The 21199-nt window shown below is 48.0% G+C and overlaps 1 protein-coding gene across 1 annotated transcript in view; it reads right to left on the reverse strand.

The window, feature by feature from the left end:
• IFT74 (intraflagellar transport 74) overlaps positions 1 to 21199 on the reverse strand; it is a 1698810-nt gene that overhangs the window by 1213549 nt on the left and 464062 nt on the right. Inside the window, exons 7-8 of the mRNA XM_069630923.1 lie at positions 13846 to 13905; positions 12859 to 12920 (exon numbers count right to left, since the gene is read on the reverse strand). Coding sequence (XP_069487024.1) covers positions 12859 to 12920; positions 13846 to 13905 — 122 coding nt within the window. The remainder of the gene's footprint in view (positions 1 to 12858; positions 12921 to 13845; positions 13906 to 21199) is intronic.

Raw genomic sequence — 21199 nt, forward strand, 5'->3', positions numbered from 1 at the left:
CAGAGTCCTGCGCTTCACCATTGAAGAAGCATCAGCACTCGAAGCCAGACCTGCGCCTCCGTGGGAATCAGGTGAGCGTGACAGAACGCGAAGCCTACCCACAATTTCCCACCCGGGCGCTATGGAGACTTCCGAGACAGATCAGCTGGCCCAGCTTTTGGGGGAATTACGGGCAGAAGTGCACTCAGCCCGCCAGGAGACTAACGCTCTCAAAAGAGAACTGATCCTATCAAAGGAAAGAACAGATGACCTGGCCAAAAGGTTATTGCAGGCCCAGGCAGGGCACACTCCTTTACCTAATTCCGGAGGTACTTCCACATCAATGGGTTTGAATAACCCGGTACAAATCAATCTACCTGGACACATGCCTTTGGCCCCGCCTGAACGTTTTGCGGGGATCCCAAGAAATATGCCGTCTTTATGAACCAATGTCGTTTACACTTTCTATGCAGACCCGGGGCCTTCCCTAACGACCAGACCAAGGTAGCCTTTATTCTATCTTACCTCAGTGGCAGAGCTGCCGATTGGTCTATTCCATTGGTAAATCAGGATGATCCCATTCTCCAGAATTTTCAGGGTTTCCAGGCCAGCATGGAAAGATTGTTTGATCGACACTCTCAAGGACAGGCCCTTGATAACGAACTGCTATCCTTACGACAAGGTAATCAGGATCTACTGTCCTACGTTGCCACCTTTAATAGACTGGTTGTGGAAACTGGATGGCCGGAAAACAAAAGGATCACATTGTTTCATCGAGGCCTGCGCGGAGAGCTTAAGGATGTTCTAGCTCAGATAGTAGATCCACCCCAGGTCTGCGCAGACTACATAGACTTGGTGGTTCAACTTGATCACAGACTTCAAAATAGAAAAGCAGATCGGTTCAAGTACGAAACCCGAGTACCGATCAAAACCCACGTTAACTCCAAGAGTACCGACGTATCCGAACCTATGCAAATCGGCGGTGTTAAAGGACCATTAACGCAGAAGGAACGATAGAGAAGGCGGCAAATGCAACTTTGTCTGTATTGCGGGACTTCCGGTCACTTTCTTCGAAAGTGTCCGGTTAAACCACCTAAGAAGGTGGTTGGAGCCACTGATAACGATTTATTGACACCTGATTCGGGAAACGACCTAGCCCGACAAGCGTAGGGGTCCGCTTGCCGAGCTTGAAAACTAACTCTTTGACCTCGCATTTTGTCATGCCAATGGTGCTCGTGGACCCAAAACAGCCTCAGCAGTTGCATGCTATAAAAGCATACATCGACAGTGGAGCTATTGGAAATTACATAGACCGTGAATTGGCTTCCAGGATTAAGCTCCCTCTCCGCCCGAAAGTAACCCAAGATGTCATTACTACAGTAGATGGAACCGAAATAGCCTCAGGGCCTGTAACGCATTCCACCGTTGAAATGACACTGGTGGGTCAGGATGGACATCGGGAAGCAATTGTGTTTGATGTGATCAAGGCCCCACAATTTCAAGTAATTCTTGGAATTCCTTGGTTAGAAACACATAATCCCAGAATTGACTGGCGAGCAAAGAAGATAAGTTTTCCTGATTGTGAACCAACTTGTTATCCAAGAAATCCAGTTATGGGTCTAGCCTCAGCAACTTCCACCCCTGTACAGCTACCGTCAGAATACCAAGAATTCCAAGACGTTTTTCAGAAGGAACAGGCTAACACGTTACCTCCCCATCGGTCTTATGATTGCCAAATCGATCTGGTACCCAATGCCCAACTACCTTGTAGTAGGATTTATGCTCTTACGGAACCTGAGAACCTGCATTTGCGTCAGTATTTAGATCAGTACATAGCCAATGGTTTTATTCGCCCGTCCAAGTCTCCTGTCTCCTCAGCTCTGTTCTTCGTGCCGAAAAAAGAGGGCGACCTTAGAACATTTATAGACTATCGCGCCCTAAATCAAATAACGATTAAGAATCGTTATCCTCTGCCCCTGATCCCTGAGCTTATCGACCAGGTGAAAGACGCTCGTGTGTACACCAAGTTAGATCTCCGAGGAGCTTATCACCTGGTGCGAATAAAAGAAGGCGACGAATGGAAGACTGCATTCCGCACCAAATTTGGGCTCTTCGAATATCAGGTGATGCCCTTCGGTTTGTGCAATGCACCTGCCGCCTTTCAGTACTTTATGAATGATGTTCTTCGGGAACTTATCGATGTCTGTGTCATTGTTTATATTGACGACATCCTGGTGTACTCTTCTTCAGAATCCGATCACAGAAAACATGTTAGGGCAGTTCTTGAGAAATTGCGCCAGCACAGACTATTTGCAAAGCTCGAAAAATGCGTTTTTCATACCACAGAAGTTGAGTTTCTCGGATTCATCCTGACACCTCAAGGAGTCCGAATGGACTCGCGAAAGGTGGACGCCATCCTCAAATGGCCATCTCCTAGCTCGGCGAATGGAGTTCAGAGCATGCTCGGCTTCGCCAATTTCTATCGAACATTCATCCCGGAATTTTCCCGAACAGTCCAACCCATCACAGCTCTCCTAAAGAAAAACAAACGCTTTGAATGGACTCTGAGGCCGAACAAGCCTTTCAGGACCTGAAAACCAAATTCACCTCTGCACCTGTATTGAAGCACCCGCACCCAGATCTCCCTTACATTGTGGAAACCGACGCATCCAGTTCGGCCATGGGAGCTGTCCTGTCGCAAAGAGTGTAACGCTCACCTGATTCCCGCAGAGGCGCCGGTCTTGACTGGGCGAATACCGTATCTTCGAAGGTGATGTGTAACACACGGTTGGCTCTTTGGGCTGGACCTCTGTGCACTGTATGTCTGACCCGAAGAGTAAGATGTCTGCAGATAGAAAATATGGGATTAATGAACTGGGGTTATTGGGTGTCTCTCTCTTCTTCCCCTTCTCTTCTCCTGTAGAACCCAAAGGTTAACGCTCTCACCTTAGGTAAGTGAACGCCGAGCTCTCCATCTGCCTCGGGGCAGGGTGCCGTAACCAGTTTCTTCACTGGATAAGGGTGCAGGCCTCTTGACCTCAGAGGACTGCTGTCCGTCGTTTACTGCACGAACGGTAAGTTCCGAGTATTTCAAATGTCTTTAAAAGTCTTTGTAATGATGTCTCTTGTTTTGCAGGGTTCCGGCGATGGTGGATGACGGGCTGAAGTGAGTTGAGGATGGAACCCGTGTGAGGAATAGAAGCGCCTGGAAGCACGTAAGTAAGCGCTTGTTGCCTGCTTCACGATGCGCACTACCTGTCCTTTTATCTTGCAGGTACAAGTTCGGAGCTGCTGAAGGGTGCCGGAATACCCACTGGGTTCGGCGTGGGAAGGAGTACTGGCACGTGAGTAATAAAGTTACCCAATGTCTTTAAACGCACCTTCTTTTGTCTTTCAGATGCGGGATGCAGCGCCGAAGGCCTCCGGAGCGTGCGAAGAGTTGGTAAGCTTTTGTCTTTCAGATGCCGGAATGCAGTGCGAAGACCTCCGGAGCACGTGAAGAGTAGGTAAGCCTTTGTCTTTCAGATGCCGGAATGCAGCGCGAGGCGTTGGTGACAGCCGATGGACCAGGTAAGAGAAGCGCTGTCACTGAAGACCGTAATGCTAACCTGTTCTTTCTTGTCTTTATAGGTGTTGCTGAAGACTGGATTCAGGATGGTAAGCCTTTTTCCCTTAGGCCCAGGATCAGATGCAGAAGACACGATGAGCGTTCTGCTGCAGAGGATGCAGAATAACGCAAAGCAAGATTCATCCATCGGGTGTGGTTTAAATAGCCTCCTGTAGTGCTTAGGTGTCTCCTTCCACAGCCACGCCTAGGTAAGAAAAGAGTTCCTGCTTTCCAGAAGAGTTCCAGTGTTCTGAACCTAGGGAGTGGCTCCTGCCCCACCCAACAGGAAAAGTAGTCCCAAACAGAAGAGGATCAGGGGTTCAACTGGCAGGTAAGTAAGCAGCATGGTCTGCTGCAGGTAAGTCCACCCAAGCATTATGAGCCCGGCGCTTCCAGCGCTGGGACTGGGCATCTTTATGAGCCTGGTGCCACTGGCGCCAGGACAGGGTCCAAAAGGTCCCAATTGGGACTGGCTGGCACTCGGAACCGGGGTTATGGGTCTGCTTCCAATGGAGTTGGGTAAGTCCTGACCTTTTGGAAGCAAAGATCATGACAAAGAGACCCAGAAACTAACCAACTACACCCTGTGGCCTTTTGGTCCAGGAAATTTTCTCCTCCTGAAATCAACTACGCAATTACCGACAAAGAGTTACTGGCTATTAAATCTGCTTTCAAGGCTTGGCGTCACTACCTTCTCGGGGCAAGACACACCATCACCGTAATTATGGACCACAGAAATTTACAGTATTTAAAGACGGCCAAAACTCAATCTTCACGACAACTCCGATGGGCTCTATTCTTTGCGGAATTTGATTTTGTAATTACCTATCGCCCTGGCTGCAAGAATGGTAAAGCGGACGCCTTATCCCGGATTGGCATGGAAGAACCCAATTCGAGCTTAGAACCTGTGCCAATCATACCTGAACAAAGAATCTTAGGCCTAACTTCATTGCAAACTATTGAGGACATCCAAACGCAAGTAAAACAACTTCTAGACTCTTCAGCCTTACTGGAATGGAGTCAAAAGGGTCCTCATTACACCGTTAAGGATGATTTACCCTACTTCCAGGAGCGGTTGTTTCTGCCAAGTAAAGAATTGCAAGAACTTGTTATAGCCCATCATCATGAATCATTAATGGAAGGACACCCTGGAATCGCTAAAACGGAGGAAAAAATCAAACGCCACTTCTGGTGGCCTTCTTGGAGAAAAGACATGAAGTCTTTTGTATTGTCTTGCGGAATTTGCGCCCAAAACAAGGGTCAAAAGAAAAGGCCAGCCGGCCTACTTCAACCCTTGGATATTCCACCGGCACCATGGCACACCTTGTCAATGGACTTTATAACTGACCTGCCTCCTTGTGCTGGTTACAACACTATCCTTGTAATTGTGGATCTATTCTCCAAAATGGCCCACTTTATCCCTTTAAAAGGTTTGCCTTCAGCTTCCACCTTGGCCAAGGAATTTCTGGAGAATATAGTTCGCATACATGGTTTCCCTTCCATATTAGTCTCGGATCGTGGAAGTCAATTTATCTCCCATTTTTGGAAGAAGTGTTGCCAACTAGCACAAATAGATGTGCGGTTATCCACCAGCCACCACCCCCAGACCGACAAGCAAACCGAGAGAACCAATCAAACTCTCGAGCAATATCTTCGGTGCATGTTACACCAATCCGAGTTAAATTGGAAAGACATCCTTTGGATCGCAGAATATGCATACAACAACTCAGTGCATTCTGGAACCGGACAAACTCCTTTTTATACTTTGTATGGTCACCATCCTCGGACCTCTGACCTAGATCCACCTCTGACCCTGGAAATGCCCGCAGTAAATCATCTGCATTCCACAATAACACGAGCCTTCAAAGAAGCTGCAACTCATTTACAGCAAGCCAAGAAAAAGTATAAAGAAAACGCTGATTTGCACCGAAGTAAAACTCCTCCTTACCAAGTAGGAGACCAGGTATGGCTAGCAATGAAACATTTACCCCTCAAGGGCCCGCGAACCTTCAATCCCAGATTCATAGGACCTTATCCCATCAAGGCTATAATCAATCCCGTGGCCTTTAAACTGGATTTACCGTCTAACATGCGTATTCATCCAGTTTTTCATGCATCACTTTTGAAGCCAGTACAACCAGGGACCCGACTCTCCAAGCCTCCAGACCCAGTTCAAATTGTGGGGGAATTAGAATTCGAAGTTAAAGACATTTTAGACTCCAAGGTGTTAAAGTCAAAACTCTTCTATCTTGTTGACTGGAAGGGATATGGACCTCAGGAGAGATCGTGGGAGCCTAGTAACCATGTTCACGCACCTCGATTAATACAAAGGTTCCACCGGAGATTTCCGAACAAGCCAAAACCCCCGGAGGGAAAAACCTTGGGGGGGGCCTTGAGGGGGGGTACTGTCATGATGCCTACCTCCAAGGAGCCAGGTCCGACCCAGCAACCCCAGAGGCAGGCATCATTCCCCCCAGGGAAGTGCCAGCGGGCCCAAGCTGGGGCCCTTTGGACACAGTCCTGGCGCCTTAGGCGCCAGGGTCATGTTGGACCCCTGTCCTGGCGCCTTAGGCGCCAGGCTCATAAAGCTAGACATGTGTTCAAGTGTTTTAATGTGCACTTACCTGATGCAGACCATGCTGCTACATCCAGGCCCTCTTGAGGCCTGGATGGAACTACTTTACCTGTGGGACTACTTCCACTTGGGTGTGGTCGGGGAAGGATACATACCTAATCGGTGGAAGGATACATACCTGGAACTTCTTCCGAAGCTATTTAAACCACGCCCGATCAGCAACTCATGCTTCGCGTTGTTCTGCTCCTCGCAGCTGGACGCTCACCGTGTCAGCTCCTGCATCTGGACTTCAGCCACGCCTGTCAGCATCCTGGGTCGCCTGCAAAGGGAGATAAGAGAGAATTGGTGAGAGAAAGAAGACCTTACCTGCTAATGCTGCATCACGGAGACATCACACCGACGATCCTGAAAGGGAAGACATCATTTTAAAAGCTTTTCGCTTCGATCGCTGCAGCGCTGCATTTCACTCACCTTTCCTGGGCGCCTCCATCTTCAGCAGCGATCATCCGGATCCGCACCCACTTCCCTGAGCCTAGAGAGAAAAAGGCAAGAAAACAAGGTGAGAAGGAAGGGAATAGGATAGGCTCAGTTTCCTTCTAAGACTTACCTGTTGGGTCATTCCCATTGCATTTCGGGTCCTGCCGCTTCCTGGCATTCCGGACCCCGGCCCCTATGGGGAAAAAAGACAAGGACATTGAATGAGCGAATGCAAAGACATTACCTGAACGCTCATCCAGAACTTACCTGTCATTTACTGGAACTGCACGTTTCACTTCGGGTCGGCGCCATATCTCCGGCATTCCGAACCCCGGCCCCTAAGGGGAAAAAGACATTAGCATTAGCGCTTGCTGCAATAAGACAATGAACATTATTATTAAGCTTGAACTTTTGAACTTGCAACAGAACTCTTACAACGCCTCATCTGAATAGTCAAGCTTATTTCGAACTCCCATCAAACCTCAATCCAGTGAAGTAACTGGGTTTCAACGCGCCCCTGCATCAGAAGCAGGATGGAGAACTCATCCTTACAGACCCTAAGGTGAGACTTCACGGGGAATCGTGGAAGGGTATCGTGGAGGGTTGGAAGGGAGTGGGAGGCTTGAGCATTATTCCGTCAGTAGGTAATACTCTCTTTTCACGCACAGGGGAATATTCCTGCGAGCCAGAAAAGCCAGAGTAGAGGGGCCCTTCCTGTCCATCTTCAGAGTCCTGCGCTTCACCATCGAAGAAGCATCAGCACTCGAAGCCAGACCTGCGCCTCCGTGGGAATCAGGTGAGCGTGACATTAATTTGTTAGAGGAACTTTATTTTGGAACCGGAGAGGCCCTCAAAAGTGGGAAAACATAGCTATCCGGTGTCTTGATATCATTAAAGAACTTTCTAGGGATTTGCACCCGGAAGAGGGGAATCCCGGAGTGAAAGTGGTCACCCAAAGCCCATGGAACAGAGACTGTGTATTTGTTTTGTTAGTTGCATACGTCAGGTCTTCGAAGGCAAGAGACTTTCAAGAAAACAAGACTTAGCTATCGGCGGTCCTTAGAGCTGCCATTAGAACTGTTGTTCTGGAGAAGCCCGAGACTGTTTAATGCTCCAAGCTCCCATCTTACCCAGTGTCCAAAATGTGGGGAAGGGAGACCCAGGCTACCCATGCTGACATGTTATTTGAGAACACTTCTTTCTTTTCTGTAGAATTATACTACACCCAGTCAGGGATGGCACTCTGTTGGGTGGTTGTGCCAAAATAAAGTAGACAGATAAGTACACACACAGCTGAAAGGAAAGAGAACGAAGAGTAGGCAAGAGTAACAAGGAAAAAGGTACAGAATGAATTCCCTCTTGGGGTGTATGCAGATATAGGAAAAGAGTATTCCACGAACCTTAGGAAAACTCTAGCCTTCTGCACAGTTTGCTATAACAGAGGCCCACGCTGTTTGCTCATGGCTTGGAACAGCAGCTATGGGTGTCTGTAATGTAGAAACGAGACAAGGGAAGGGGCAGAGGTTGACTGATGGGAACCAACAGACAAGCTCTGTACAAAAGGGTCTACAAACAGTACAAGAGAAGATACTTACAGACAAATCCAGGAAAAGGAGGTCGATAGCAAACTAGCAGAAGGAAATGAAGGGAAAGTCGTGTAACAGGATTGGATAGCAGAGGACAGTAAGGAACAAGGTTGAGAGCTCAGAGGAGCAGGAAAGCAATAAGCAAGCCCACAGGAGCAGGGCTGTAAGGTAGAGCGCCCAGAGGGAAAGGGCTTAGGGCAGCAGAGTAAAGCAGGCTGCACGGCAAGGAACCCAGAAGGGCCGGGCAGCAAGGAGTGAGCCCTGAGGGGCAGGGCCGCTGACCGTAGAAGGTTGCAGAGGACTGTAGAGGGCTGCTAGGCCGAGAACCCAGCGGAAAAAGGTAGGTAGTAAGCAGCGGAGCTTGATCAGCTGCAAAGTAGGAAGCCCAGAGGACAAGGGCTGTAGGCAGCCGGAGTGAGGCAGGCTGCAGAGCAGGGAGCCCAGAGGACAAGGGCTGTAGGCAGCCGGAGTGAGGCAGGCTGTGGAGCAGGGAGCCCAGAGGACAGGGGCTGAGGCTGGAAAGCAGCAGAGCGTGATCAGCTGCAATGTAGAGAGCCCGGCAAGGCAAGGGCGGAGGCTGGAAGGCAGCAGAGCGTGATCGGCTGCAATGTAGAGAGCCCGGCAGGGCAAGGGCGGAGTCTGGAAGGCAGCAGAGCGTGATCGGCTGCAATGTAGAGAGCCCGGCAGGGCAAGGGCGGAGGCTGGAAGGCAGCAGAGCGTGATCGGCTGCAATGTGGAGAGCCCGGCAGGGCAAGGGCGGAGGCTGGAAGGCAGCAGAGCGTGATCGGCTGCAATGTGGAGAGCCCGGCAGGGCAAGGGCGGAGGCTGGAAGGCAGCAGAGCGTGATCAGCTGCAAGGCAGGAGCCTGGAAGAGCAGGGCCGAGGCAGGGAGCCCAAAAGGCTAGGGCTGTAGGCAGCAGGGTGTAGCAGGCTGCAAGGCAGGACGCCCAGAGGAGCAGGGCTGAGGCAGGGAGCCCAAAAGGCTAGGGCTGTAGGCAGCAGGGTGTAGCAGGCTGCAAGGCAGGACGCCCAGAGGAGCAGGGCTGAGGCAGGGAGCCCAAAAGGCTAGGGCTGTAGGCAGCAGGGTGTAGCAGACTACAAGGCAGGAGCCCGCCAGGGCACTGGAACAAAAAGCAGGTGAAAGCAGGAAACAGCATACAAAGATTGTAGCTCGAAGCAAAAAGGAGCCGGAAGGACTCTCAATGCAAGAGACTGAGCTCTCGCAGGCAGCAGCTTTTATACTGCCCAGCCCAGCACAGAGGCAGGCTAATTGATTGCACCTGGCTCAGCACACCTGCAGACAATCGACCACCTCCCTCTCTGTTCCTGAGCTGGTGGAAGCAGAGCAAATCCCTAGGGCTTCTGGGGATTGTAGTTCTGATGAAGAAAAATAGGAATAGCCAGGAATAGATGGTTATAGCGAAGTGCATTATGGTAAGTGTAGTTTTTTGGGAAAAATAAAAAAGCACCAAAGTCTCGCAAATGGGAAATAAAGTCCAAATAGTGAATAGCGGTTGATCCAAGAGTTTTCTGTAGATAAATGAATAACAATTTGTCCATATTGATCGCCAATGTATGCGCCCATGGCGCAGGCATGACACACCCTTTTTGTATTAGTTGTAAGGTTTGGCAATAGGTTTGTTAGTATAGGCCCTTTTTATTTGACACAACGCCACTAGGACTGCCTTATTTTTCATTTGATGGTCGACGCTTGCTCCCATCTTATAATTAGGTTTAGATTAGGCATTTTTCTAACCTGCATACAGCATTCATTGTTCAATAAACACACTGTGATCACTTGTGTCTGTCTTACTTGTTGCCACCATGAGTTTCTCACACCTGGGACAAGCATTTGATTTTGAAGATCATCTGCAGGAGAGGGGTTCAGCTAGGAGGCATTGTTGACCTCCAGTGAGAACATATTTTGTCTCAATTTCTGTTTCCTTTTTATCTAGTGGTAGGGCCAGTTAGAGGGACTGGTTAGGACAGGGGACTGTTTTGAGTTGTTTGACATCCCGACAAGCACCTTAGTTTTAGTTGTTAGGCAGGGAAACCCTCTTTTAGCAATAGGGAGGCATTTTCTTTAATTTAAATAAAAGTTCAGTGTTGAATCATGTCCTCTGATCTGAGTCTTACTTCTGGTTTACCGCACTAGATAGAAAAGTATGAGCAAGCGATAGGACATTCCTGAGATAGCAACATCTCCAAGGGCAAATATAATTAGAATCATACTAGAATGGGACATAATGTCTAAGACAGCCAAAAGTATATTTTAGTTATTTTGCAGGTGAAAAAACCTACATAAGTGTTTTGAATCTTGGTAATAAGAGCTTCTTTTGTCAGGCGGAGTTAGTGTGTTTGATGTTTTTCTTGCACTGTATGAACTAACGCTGACTCTATTGCCTGATGCTATCCAAATTCAAGTCCAGCAATGATGTTCTTTGACAGGCAGTTGGTGACGCACAGGTAGAAGGCTGGGCTGGCATGCAGACGTATTCACAAGCATACAGGCCCTGCATTCAAATGCTTTCTTAAAGTGGCAGCTTTTTTGCCAGCATTTCTGACTTACCGTCTGATGCAGACTGTCCCAATCAATTGGGAAGGAGGAAGAGCCGAACAACAGAAACATAGGCTCACAACAGCATCAATTCTTATACATTCTACCCCACTGAAATAGGCATATATATATTCTTTTAAAATGTATTTTATTGGTATTTGGTTTATTACAAACCTTTACCATCAAAAACATAAATACAATTTTCACAAAATCATCAAGTATGACAAAACTAACATTCAGAATGTATGCAATTATAATTATAATTGTTCTTTTATAACGCACTTAATACCAGCGACCAGTTTCTAAGCACGAGACCGGGATTCGAACCTGTGTTGCCATGCGTTGTCTTGCTTCCAAGACAAGCACGTTGCACCTGAACCATCCTCCTGGCCCAATTGATAAAAGCATTCCATGCAAACACAAATATAAAAACATAATAAAATCAATACCTGGTTCTTAGAACCCCATTATTAGGATATGCAAAAATGTCCCAATAAACTAGATTTAAGAATGTCATCAAAATATTTTGTTAGTGCAAATATCAGTTCGAATTCTTTGCCCCAACACAAAAACTCCCACCATTCATCCGCATTCAGTGACGATGTGTCTGCAATAAATTCACCCAAGTAATTTGTTCTTATACTATTCAAAAACTGACAAAACAGGGTTATATGCTTTAAAGTCTCCTTTAGATTATTGCAGAGTCTACATTCGTCCCTTATTTCGTGATTTTAAAACTTCTTTGGTGTGAAATAAATTCATCTGATATTGCATAAACAAATCACAGTGATACGGGCTAGGGAATTTGATCAAATATTTCGGTAACAGGTTCAGAGATTTGGTTTCCAGTATACCTTTTATTCCTCGTTTCAGTTTCAATCCAATCCTTACACCAGAGCTTCTTTTTAACCACTATTGGGTTAGTCTTCAGCAGATATTTGGTGGTGTCTAGCATTATTATGATCTCTATGCGTTGTTCACCCACTGCTTCAGTACCCAATCACTATTTTTCCCAATTCTTCCCCTTATAATAAGCATATATGTATTGATTAAAGGGGGTTTCACATCACAATCAACCTACCCCACTAGTCGTTAGAACGGTGCTAAAGAAAGTTTGAAGCTTTCAGAAGAGACAAATTAGGATGAACAATTAAGTAGCACTTTTCTGAGATGAGAGATTATTTTTCATAAAAGGATCAATGCTAGCAGGCAGTGCAGCTCGTGTGTTGATAGAAATGATTGAGGAAGAGATTAGGATATGGGATACAGAATCAAAGAAGGGAGACATGTATTTTGAGCAACATGCAGTTTTAGGGTAGGTTGGGATCTGGTCTGTTTGCACGTGACAACCTGGGTACTGCTTATTGAGTTTATCAAACAGCACTTAATTGAGGGAGCTAAGACAAATCTGAGGCTCTCTGCATGAATGTAAATCGCAAGTATTTATGTCAAAAGATCTTTCTGCCATACTGTGCATCAAGTGTACTCTTAGGATTTCTTTTCATTTCTGATATTCATTCAATCCTTGATATAAATGCCCACACTAAGAAGAACATGCTGAAACATAAATACTGAATGCTCCCAATCGGACCACCATATTTAAATCAAAATCTATGAACATTTTTACATCAATCTTTATGGTTATAAATTAGATTTTTTTTAAAGCATGAAGGATGAGTTTTGACATACCAGGTGACAATGTTTTTGAAAAGAGGTACTGTGACTGCATGTAGGCATTGAACACCACAAATGAGCATTGCAGCCAATCTGATCCTACCATGAAACATGAGAAATGTATCTCTTCTTGTCTAGTCATTTTATTCCCACACAGACACAAGTCAGCTACAGTAATCCTCTGTAACCATAATGTTGTTGAGCAGAGGGACTATGAAGTTGATTCAAATTTTGAAACTTTACTTTTTATCATTCATACAATTCATCTTGGCATCTGGACACTCACTTTAAGATTTGTAGCTATCATTAGTACTGTAAGATAAAGTATGCAGCCAAGTACATCATATATTTGAATAATAGTCTTCCTAATTGTATGCATTAGGGGAAGATATAATAAACTTACGCTTGCCGCTCTGTAAAAATGACATCCATGCTTTGCGCTTCTCTGTCGTTATGAGACTTCAGCTGCGATGACATAAAAGAAAAGGGTATGTTTACTCATATCTGATGTTGAACACACTGAATAAAGAAACTTAAAACCTTTAGTGCATCAGCAAAATATGACTGAACCCGCTTCTAATTCTTAAGTGTTGCCATAAACATCCCCTATGCTGCCATCACTACACATTTACATTGCTCCTATTCAATATCTCTATATCGTCAAGCTCCCACAATAAATGCATATTTGTAAAAGATAGTATAGCAAATGCATTTTAATTTAAGTCCTGGAGGGCCATCTATAGCTCTACTTCTCTGAATATTACTTGACTAGCTGATGCCAGAATGTGTTTTAGGTCTACACTCCATTCTCTACATAGTGTTACTGCCAAACAGTATTTCAATATTACTATGACTAATATGACTGTTTCTGTATCCCTACAGCCCCCCCTTCCCCAGCACTTGTCTGCACTTACCTTGCACTTGCCACCAGCTGGCCCTATTTATTTACTTTATTCTACTTACTTGTACTGCACTTCCCCCCTCCCCTTCCCCTTGCACTTTTCCCTTCCCCCTCCCCCTGCACTTGCGCGGTCTGAATGACACCTGGCCTAGTAGGTCGTTATCTGTCTTCCCCTTGTTCCCCCCTCCCTGCCTCGTCGCGCCTTGAAACACTTGTGTATAGGCGCGTTACAAATGCCATATCATCATCATACAGTAGTGGAAAGTAGGTTAACTTCCCTACATCAACCCCCATACAGAGTGTGCATATTCAGATGCTAAACAAGTCACTAGAAAGCATCACTTCTTAACAAAAAAATGGGTGAGTCAATAGCATGGAAGTGCACCTCCACCATCAAGGGAAGGAGGACTTTTTTTTAAATATTCAATATAAGGCAAGGAGTTAGCAGAAATGAGGTACGCAGATGAAGAAAAGACGGTCAAGGCTTACCATGTTGTAATCATTCATGACTTCTTCCATGTCTGTATTGGTATTCAGCTTATCTACCAACTAAAACAAGAACATGTTACAGAAGGGTTAACGTTATGCAGACAGACATAAAGATAACTATTTTCGGTGTATTTGTAATGTTCCGTAGTCTCTGACAGTAACCTGGGGCATAGGCTTATCGGGGGCTTCACTGCAGAGGCTTAACATTAAGATAGGGCATAAACATCCCATACAATTTAGGAAAAACATAGACAAGTTGGCCTAACTAAATGTTCCTACTATTTTGAAAACAAGCATTAGACAAACCAACACGTATGGCTTCTGTAACATTTTTCAATATTATTTATGATCCTGCTATGGGTGGGCGTCCAATAAATTATTGTAGGTATTTTCTATAAACTGCCATGACCTCATCAGAAATAGAATTTTTGCATTGCCTACTGGGACAACTCGAGTTTTTTAAAACAATGACAACACGTATTGGCAAAGCCAACAATGTTGTAATCTTTGTAGGCATGAGATAGGCATTTGTCAGGAACTGTCGAAATAGCCATAAAATGGAAAAAGCAGGAAAATGCTGTGATTACCTGGACAGATGGCAGTCCCTGGCAATGTCTATCTAATACCCATGCACATGCCAAAACTGTTGGCTTTGTCAGTGCTTGTTTTTAACAGGACTTCAATGCAAGGAACAGGTATCATTACACCAATAGTGTATTTACAGCTCCAATTGAGCAATTACCTGCCAGCAGACTTCTCAGACACAAAACTGGCAGGCCAAAATCTAATGTTACTGCTTAATAGAGCTAGCTCAAAGAGATCTCAGGAGAATGCGTTTGGGCCAGGGATACCCACAAGGTTTAGCATGGCCATTAGCAGTCAATGGGTGGGTAAATAACTGAACAACCACTAACAGTGTGTCCTGCCTTGCATGCCATCTCCCTCCTAGCTGTTTGTTTGTTTAATGATTTGTACTGCGCACCGAACCCGTAGGTAACTGGGCGCAACAACGTACAAGAATACTTACAGCTTAGTTACACAATGAAATACAGTAAGGAGTCAGGAAATATATAAAGGAGATACATCAAAAAGGTGCAGTAGGGTATATAAAGCAGGTACAGAAGTATATACATCGAAGGTTAGGTCCAGTAGGGAGCATGTGTCATTGGAGCGCAGCCAGTTCAGGTTATTACGCCTAAAGCTGAGGTAGGCTTGGTTTGTTGCCTTTATTATTTATTTATTGTTATTTATCTGTTTCTCCTCTGCTTCGCACTTTCCACCTCTCCCCCCTTCCATGCACCTTTCCCCTCCCCTTCTCCATGCACTTGCCCGTTCTCAATGTCACTGGGCCTAGTAAAATAGCTGTTTTGTTCTCCCCTGTTCCCCTCCCATGCCTTGTCGCGCTCTGAAACACTTGTGTACGAGCGAGATAGAAATAAAATATCAATCAATCAATCAATCATGGAATTTACCTGTTTCCTTAGGGTTAGGGTGGAATCGAGGTAAAAGCCTAGGGTTTTACTTCTTTGACTGCCTTGATTGTGTTTCCGTCTATGTTAAAGGCTGAATAGTTTGAATTCAGTTTTTTTAAGTTGGCAGCAGATCTGAGAATCTGGATCTCTGTTTTGTCGTAGTTCAGGCAGAGGCAATGGGATGCCATCCATGCCTGAATGAGGAGGTATATTTTATTTACCAAGGCCGTATCCTTGTCGAAATTGCCCGAAAGGAGGATGAGGATCTGGGTGTCATCTGCGTAATTTATGTAGGCAACACCCTGTCTGTCCAATTTGTCAAATAGAGGCTTGGTAAATATATTGTACATAGTTGGCAATACACAAGAACCACATGTAGCCTGGATGGGATCTGCCGATGCCGAAGGAGAGAAGACTCTCATTGTTCTGTTTTCTAAGAAGGACTTGGGCCCATGTTATTGCATCCTTCCAGAAGTGGGCCGCTGAGGCTAGGTGTTTGCACAGAACTTCGTGGTCCACAAAGTCGAAAGCCGCCGACAAGTCAAGGAGAAGCAGCATGGCAGTTTTCCCTTTGTCCTTGAGCTCATCAATTTGTGTTTCTAAGTCGATTAATGCTGTTTCCGTGCCATGTTGTGGCCTGAAGCCGGATTGGCGGAAGCCTAGGAGGTGGTTGACTTCAAGGTAGTTCTGTATTTGCAAGTATGCTACTCTGTCGATTATTTTAAGGAGAAAGGCCACTGTGGTGATGGGCCTGTAATTTGTTGGGATAGAGGGGTCCAGAGTCTGTTTATTTTAGCAAAGGTAAAACCCAGGACTCTTTTAGGTTGCTTGGGATAGTGTTTGACATGAATTAAGCATTGATTAGTTTTGAGATGAATGGCGCTAGGTCATGCGCTGCATCTTTGATTATTTGGGCGGGGCAGTTGGTAGGTTTCAGGGACAAAATAAATTTTTTCAGTTTCCTGGATAGATTCTTTGGTGAAACTGAATGGTTCTATAGGGCTCGTGAATTCGATAGGGTTAGTGGGTTGGGGCTCAGTGGGAGACAGGGAGGCTTTTTTATTGGCAATCTTAATTTGGAGTGAAGTTATTTTGTTAGTTAAGGCATTCTGAATGCTATTGCGCCATAGTTTGTCCTTAGGTGCATTGTCTAGGGGAGGAATGGGGGATTCCAGTTCCCAGAGGATCACGAAAAGTTCCTTAGTATTAGATCTGGAATTGGATATTCTTTCATTATAGAGGTCTTTTTTCGTGTGAATTATTTCCTTTTTGTAGTTATTTGCAAGTGGGTCAGTTGCACCTTGTTTTCATCCGAAGGGGTGTGGCACCATAATGATTCTAGTTTTCTTTTTTGTAGTGTGAGGTCTTTGAGGTGGGCTGTACTCCTATGCAATAGTTCTGGCTTATCAGTGGCCTTAAGAGCCATTTAATAGGGTAGTGGCCTGGAGTGCAAGCGATGTGGCTGCTCCTCTAATGGCCTCTGCATGGGACCCTGCAGCATTCACTGAAAATTACCAGTTCCTGCTATGGCCCAGCCTCTTGAACGTCTGATCCAGGCTGCGGAATGCTGGAAGCCTTAATACCTGCAATCCTGGCTCAAAACGCATAGGGGTTCCCTGAAAACACAGCAGAGGTGTTTGCCGACGACGACCGCAAGGCAGCCCCAAAATGGCGGGCGCGCTGCATCGGCCCCGTCTCTATGAGCATCTAGCTGCCCATTTTGGCTCCAGTCATTCCAGCCTCGCCCGCGGTGCCTGACAGCACCCTCCCAACAAGCGGTGCCTTGTCGGCAGACGCGTCCTAGCTTGAGGCCCGGATGAAGCCTGACCCAGACCTTGCGGAGTACACCCTGCAGGAGCGGCAGCTCTGTTCCCAATGCCTCCAACTTTCCTCGGCCCCACCGGCGCCCCTCGACTCACCTGCTCTCTCTGCCGGGGGGTCTCCTGCCCTTCCGGAGACGGATCCATAGCCCAGGGACCCCGGTGTCTGCCTGCCGCCACCCTGGAGCATCGCCCCTGGAGCCTACTTTTTCCAACGGCACCACGCGGTCTTGGCCAGCAGGGTACCGCCCCCCCGGGAGGTGTGAGGAGGAGGAGGAGAACGCAGCGGAGTGGCAAGGCTCCTGGTGGGGAGCCAAGCCATTGATTGCTGAAGCGGCCATGGAATCCGAGAAAGGAAGCCTCTGCGGGCAGCGGCGCCCTATCGTTGCGGCTTCACACCTGGCGTGCTGGGAGCCACCGGGGGCTCTGGATTGCTTCCGTTGTGCTGCTTTGGCCCCGGACTGCGCTTCGCTCTTGGGACTCCACAGTTAGCACTCCCATCGGTCACAGAGCCCCGGCACTGGGTACGAGGCTGTGGCCCCCCCACGCAAGGTGAGAATCACCTGGGGTCCTCCCTCCCTACCACCCACCCAGGTGCAGGACGATTGTACCCACCGCTGCTCACCCTCCACCCCCCGCCTACGCTGCAGCTTCAGGGCAGCCTCCACCTTCCCTGCTCCCCCCTATGGTAACCTGATAGGAAAGTGCCTCCATCTGCTCCTTCCAGGGCGGCGTGCTTACCCCAATCACCAAGGGTGGTGAAGCGATCCATGAGGGGCCCAACACACGCCTAAGTAGGCCGCCCGCTTGGCCCGGAGCCCCCCAGACCCCTCCAGGGGACCTCGCCACTGAAGGATGTGAACTGGGCCGCCAAGGAGCACTGGACCTGCCTCCCTCTCCCCCGAGAGCCTAAACTACTCCTTCCTCGGGTTCTTGGAGCCCCAGAACTTCCCCAGCCCCAGCTGGCAACGCCACCTCCCTCAGCTTCCTGGGGCACCCCTGCCCACCCACTATCATCAACTGATCGGTGTGGCCTAACTACCTTGCTGGCTCCCCGGGAGGTCTCAGCAATCGACGAGCAGAGCATCAACGGCCATCATAAGCTTGGGAGTCCCCCCTTTCTCCCTTTCCTGCTTGCTATCCTCTTCTCCACCATAGCAAAGGACCTGACAAGCTCATCCTACCAGCCCCCTTCCTGGAGCGCTCAGGCTCACCACACTCCCCCGCTACCACCACAACAAGACAGCGTGGTCCCCCAGCTGGCACCTTGGGACCCTCCACGGATCAACTAGAACCTCACCCACCAGCCGATGACCATAACCTCGCTTAATCTTTGCTGGAGTCGCCCCCCACCACGCACCATGGCTAAGTCTCTGAAACTTCCTAAATCAGCAGATATTTCCACCATGCTCCTGCCAGCGGAAAAGGGGTAGAAAGCAGACCCGCCAAAACTCACGCCCTAAAAAGCACCAGAAGAGAGAGGATCTCTCGCAACCAAAGAGGACCTCCAAGCCTTTATATCCGATATCAAAGCAGAGTTTAGATCCTGCATGTCGGAATTTACTGCAAAGCTAGAACAAACGGAGCAAAGGGTCAGTGATATTGAACACAGGATGGGGGAATCCGAAGACCTAGCCCAAGAACACTCCAACTCGCTGGCGGAAGTGCAACGCACAATCTGGTCCTTAAAGGATAGAACCGAGATCCTCGAGAACAAGCAGGACGATCTGGATAATCGCTGCCACCGCAATAACTTGCGCATCCGAGGAGTGCCTTCCTCAATCCCCGACAAGGAGCTACCCGAGTACGTGGGCAATTTCTTCCAGTCGTTGCTGCCGAACCTAGATGACACTTAACTTCTACTTGATCGCACCCACAGACTGCACCCTCGTTGAGGAACCGACTCGGACTCCCCCCGGATGTAATCACAAGAGTCCATTTTTATACCAAAGAGGCCATCTCAGCGATAGGTCGCACACGCGACAATCTATCCTTCCAGGGCTCTCCTCTCCAAATCTTCCAGGACCTCTCCCCCCTGACCCTGCAGAAGCGCAGAGTGCTGCGCCCACTCACGCTCTTCCTACGGACCAGCAGATCCGCTACCAGTGGCTCTTTCCGACAGCCTTACAATTCTCGCACAATGGCACCCCACGAACCATCAGCCATCTCGACGATGCAGCATCAATCTTACGTCCTTGCTCCCTGGGGGCGCGGGGTCCTCTTCCCCTGGCCGAAAGAGTCCCGATCTGGGCACAGCTTCCCCTAGGCCTGGGTACACCCCTGCACAAGAGTGCAGAGAAGCCGTAAGCCTAAATGTAGATCAGCAGAATGCCTGATGAACACATGACACTGGAACCCTGCTTGCCTAAGCTTGCTGCGGGCCCCATGCGGTCCATGCCCTCCTCCAGGGTGGATGTCATTGCTTTACCCTTGGCGTGAAATTCAACTACGTTGGCTGACGACAGCCTGGGTGGCTGGGGGATGTACTGATACTTCAAAACCGGTCCCCCTGGTCGCAATTCTGGCCCCCTGTTGGAGGCCTATGTTAAAAGTTTGTACCTCCCGTTGGAGGCTATTTGAAAAACCTCAGCCTGAGGAGAACCCAAAGCAGCTTACCTCGCACGACTATAGCTGACTTGACTTTCCCCTCTAACCCCCCTCTCGCGGCAAGGGAGCTCGAAGAGCAAGTCCCCACATTTAAAACTGAAGTTCACCACCCTAAATGGCAGGGGCCCAAATTCCCCTCTGAAAAGGAAAGCCATCCTGCAAAGGCTACAGGACGACGAAGCCTCAGTAGCTTTCCTGCAAGAAACTCACCTGATCCTGGTGGACTTCTCCCGCCTGCGCAGCAGACTTTTTCCTCTACAATTCCTATCTTCCAACGGCACCAAGAAGGGAGGCACCACCATTCTTTTCGCAAAAGACCTGAATCCCCAGGTTTTAGACACTACGATGCCGGGAGGGTCGTTTCATCGCAATCAAATGCATCATCCTTAGCCAACTCTATACGCTCATCTCAGTTTACGCTCCGAATGAGCATCAGGAAGGGTTCTATCGGGATTTAGAGGAGTCCCTCCTCCCATTCATTGAGTGGCAGGTCGTTATTGGAGGAGACTATAACGGAGCTCAAGACCCTCTCAAGGATAGATCGCACCCACCTTCATCCAGGGACCTGAAATTGGGAAAAGACCTGCTCCACCTTTCCCAAACGCTAAATGTCGTTGACACCTGGAGAGTGTTATTCGCAGAAGAGAAAAACGTCACCTTCTATTCATATGTATACCGCACCTTCTCTAGAATTGATTTACTGCTGGCCTCCCTCCAGATCCTGGCCTTTACGGACAATGTCACCATTGGCTCCTGGATCCTCTCAGTCCACGCCCCAGTGTTACTGATCCTGCGAGCTCACAACCCAGATCCCCCCCCTCACCGCCGATGGAACTTATATGACCCTATCCCGGGTGACATGGCAGTGAGGGATTCCATCGCCAGAACAATAAAAAACTTTTTCATGGAAAACCGCGATGTGGACACCTCCCCAGCCAACACCTGGGATGCCATGAGGGCGGTGCTCAGAGGGGAACTGATCACCCAAGGGGCAGCCTTCCATAAACGAAAACAGGCGACCTGCGCCCTCCTGGAAGCTGAAGTCTGCGAAGCGGAAGCCACTCACAAGTGGAAGGGCTGGTCCCCGAGATCTTATAGGGCCCTGCAGGTGGCAAGAAAAAGGCTGGAGGGGCACTATGCCGATGCCACGGCAAATCTACTGACCAGAAAAAAACAATGGTGCTATGTCAATAACAACAAAGCTAACAAGCTGCTGGTAAACAAGCTGGCTAAAGTGAAGAAAAGAAATACCATCCTGGGCCTCCGTGACCCACAGGGGGTGCTCCAATTCGCGGAACACGAGAAGCTACACCTGGCGGTAGCCCACCAATCGGAAATAATGACGGCAGTCCCGAGGAACCTAAACGAACAGCTGTCCTACATCCAAGAGGCAGCTCTCCCACTCCTGACGCCCGTGGCGGCGAGAGAAGGACTCGAAGTGCCCATCACTAGTTA

The sequence above is a fragment of the Ambystoma mexicanum genome, chromosome 6q (assembly GCF_040938575.1).
Source record: "Ambystoma mexicanum isolate Mex_15411 chromosome 6q, UKY_AmexF1_1, whole genome shotgun sequence".
Lineage (NCBI taxonomy): Eukaryota > Metazoa > Chordata > Amphibia > Caudata > Ambystomatidae > Ambystoma > Ambystoma mexicanum.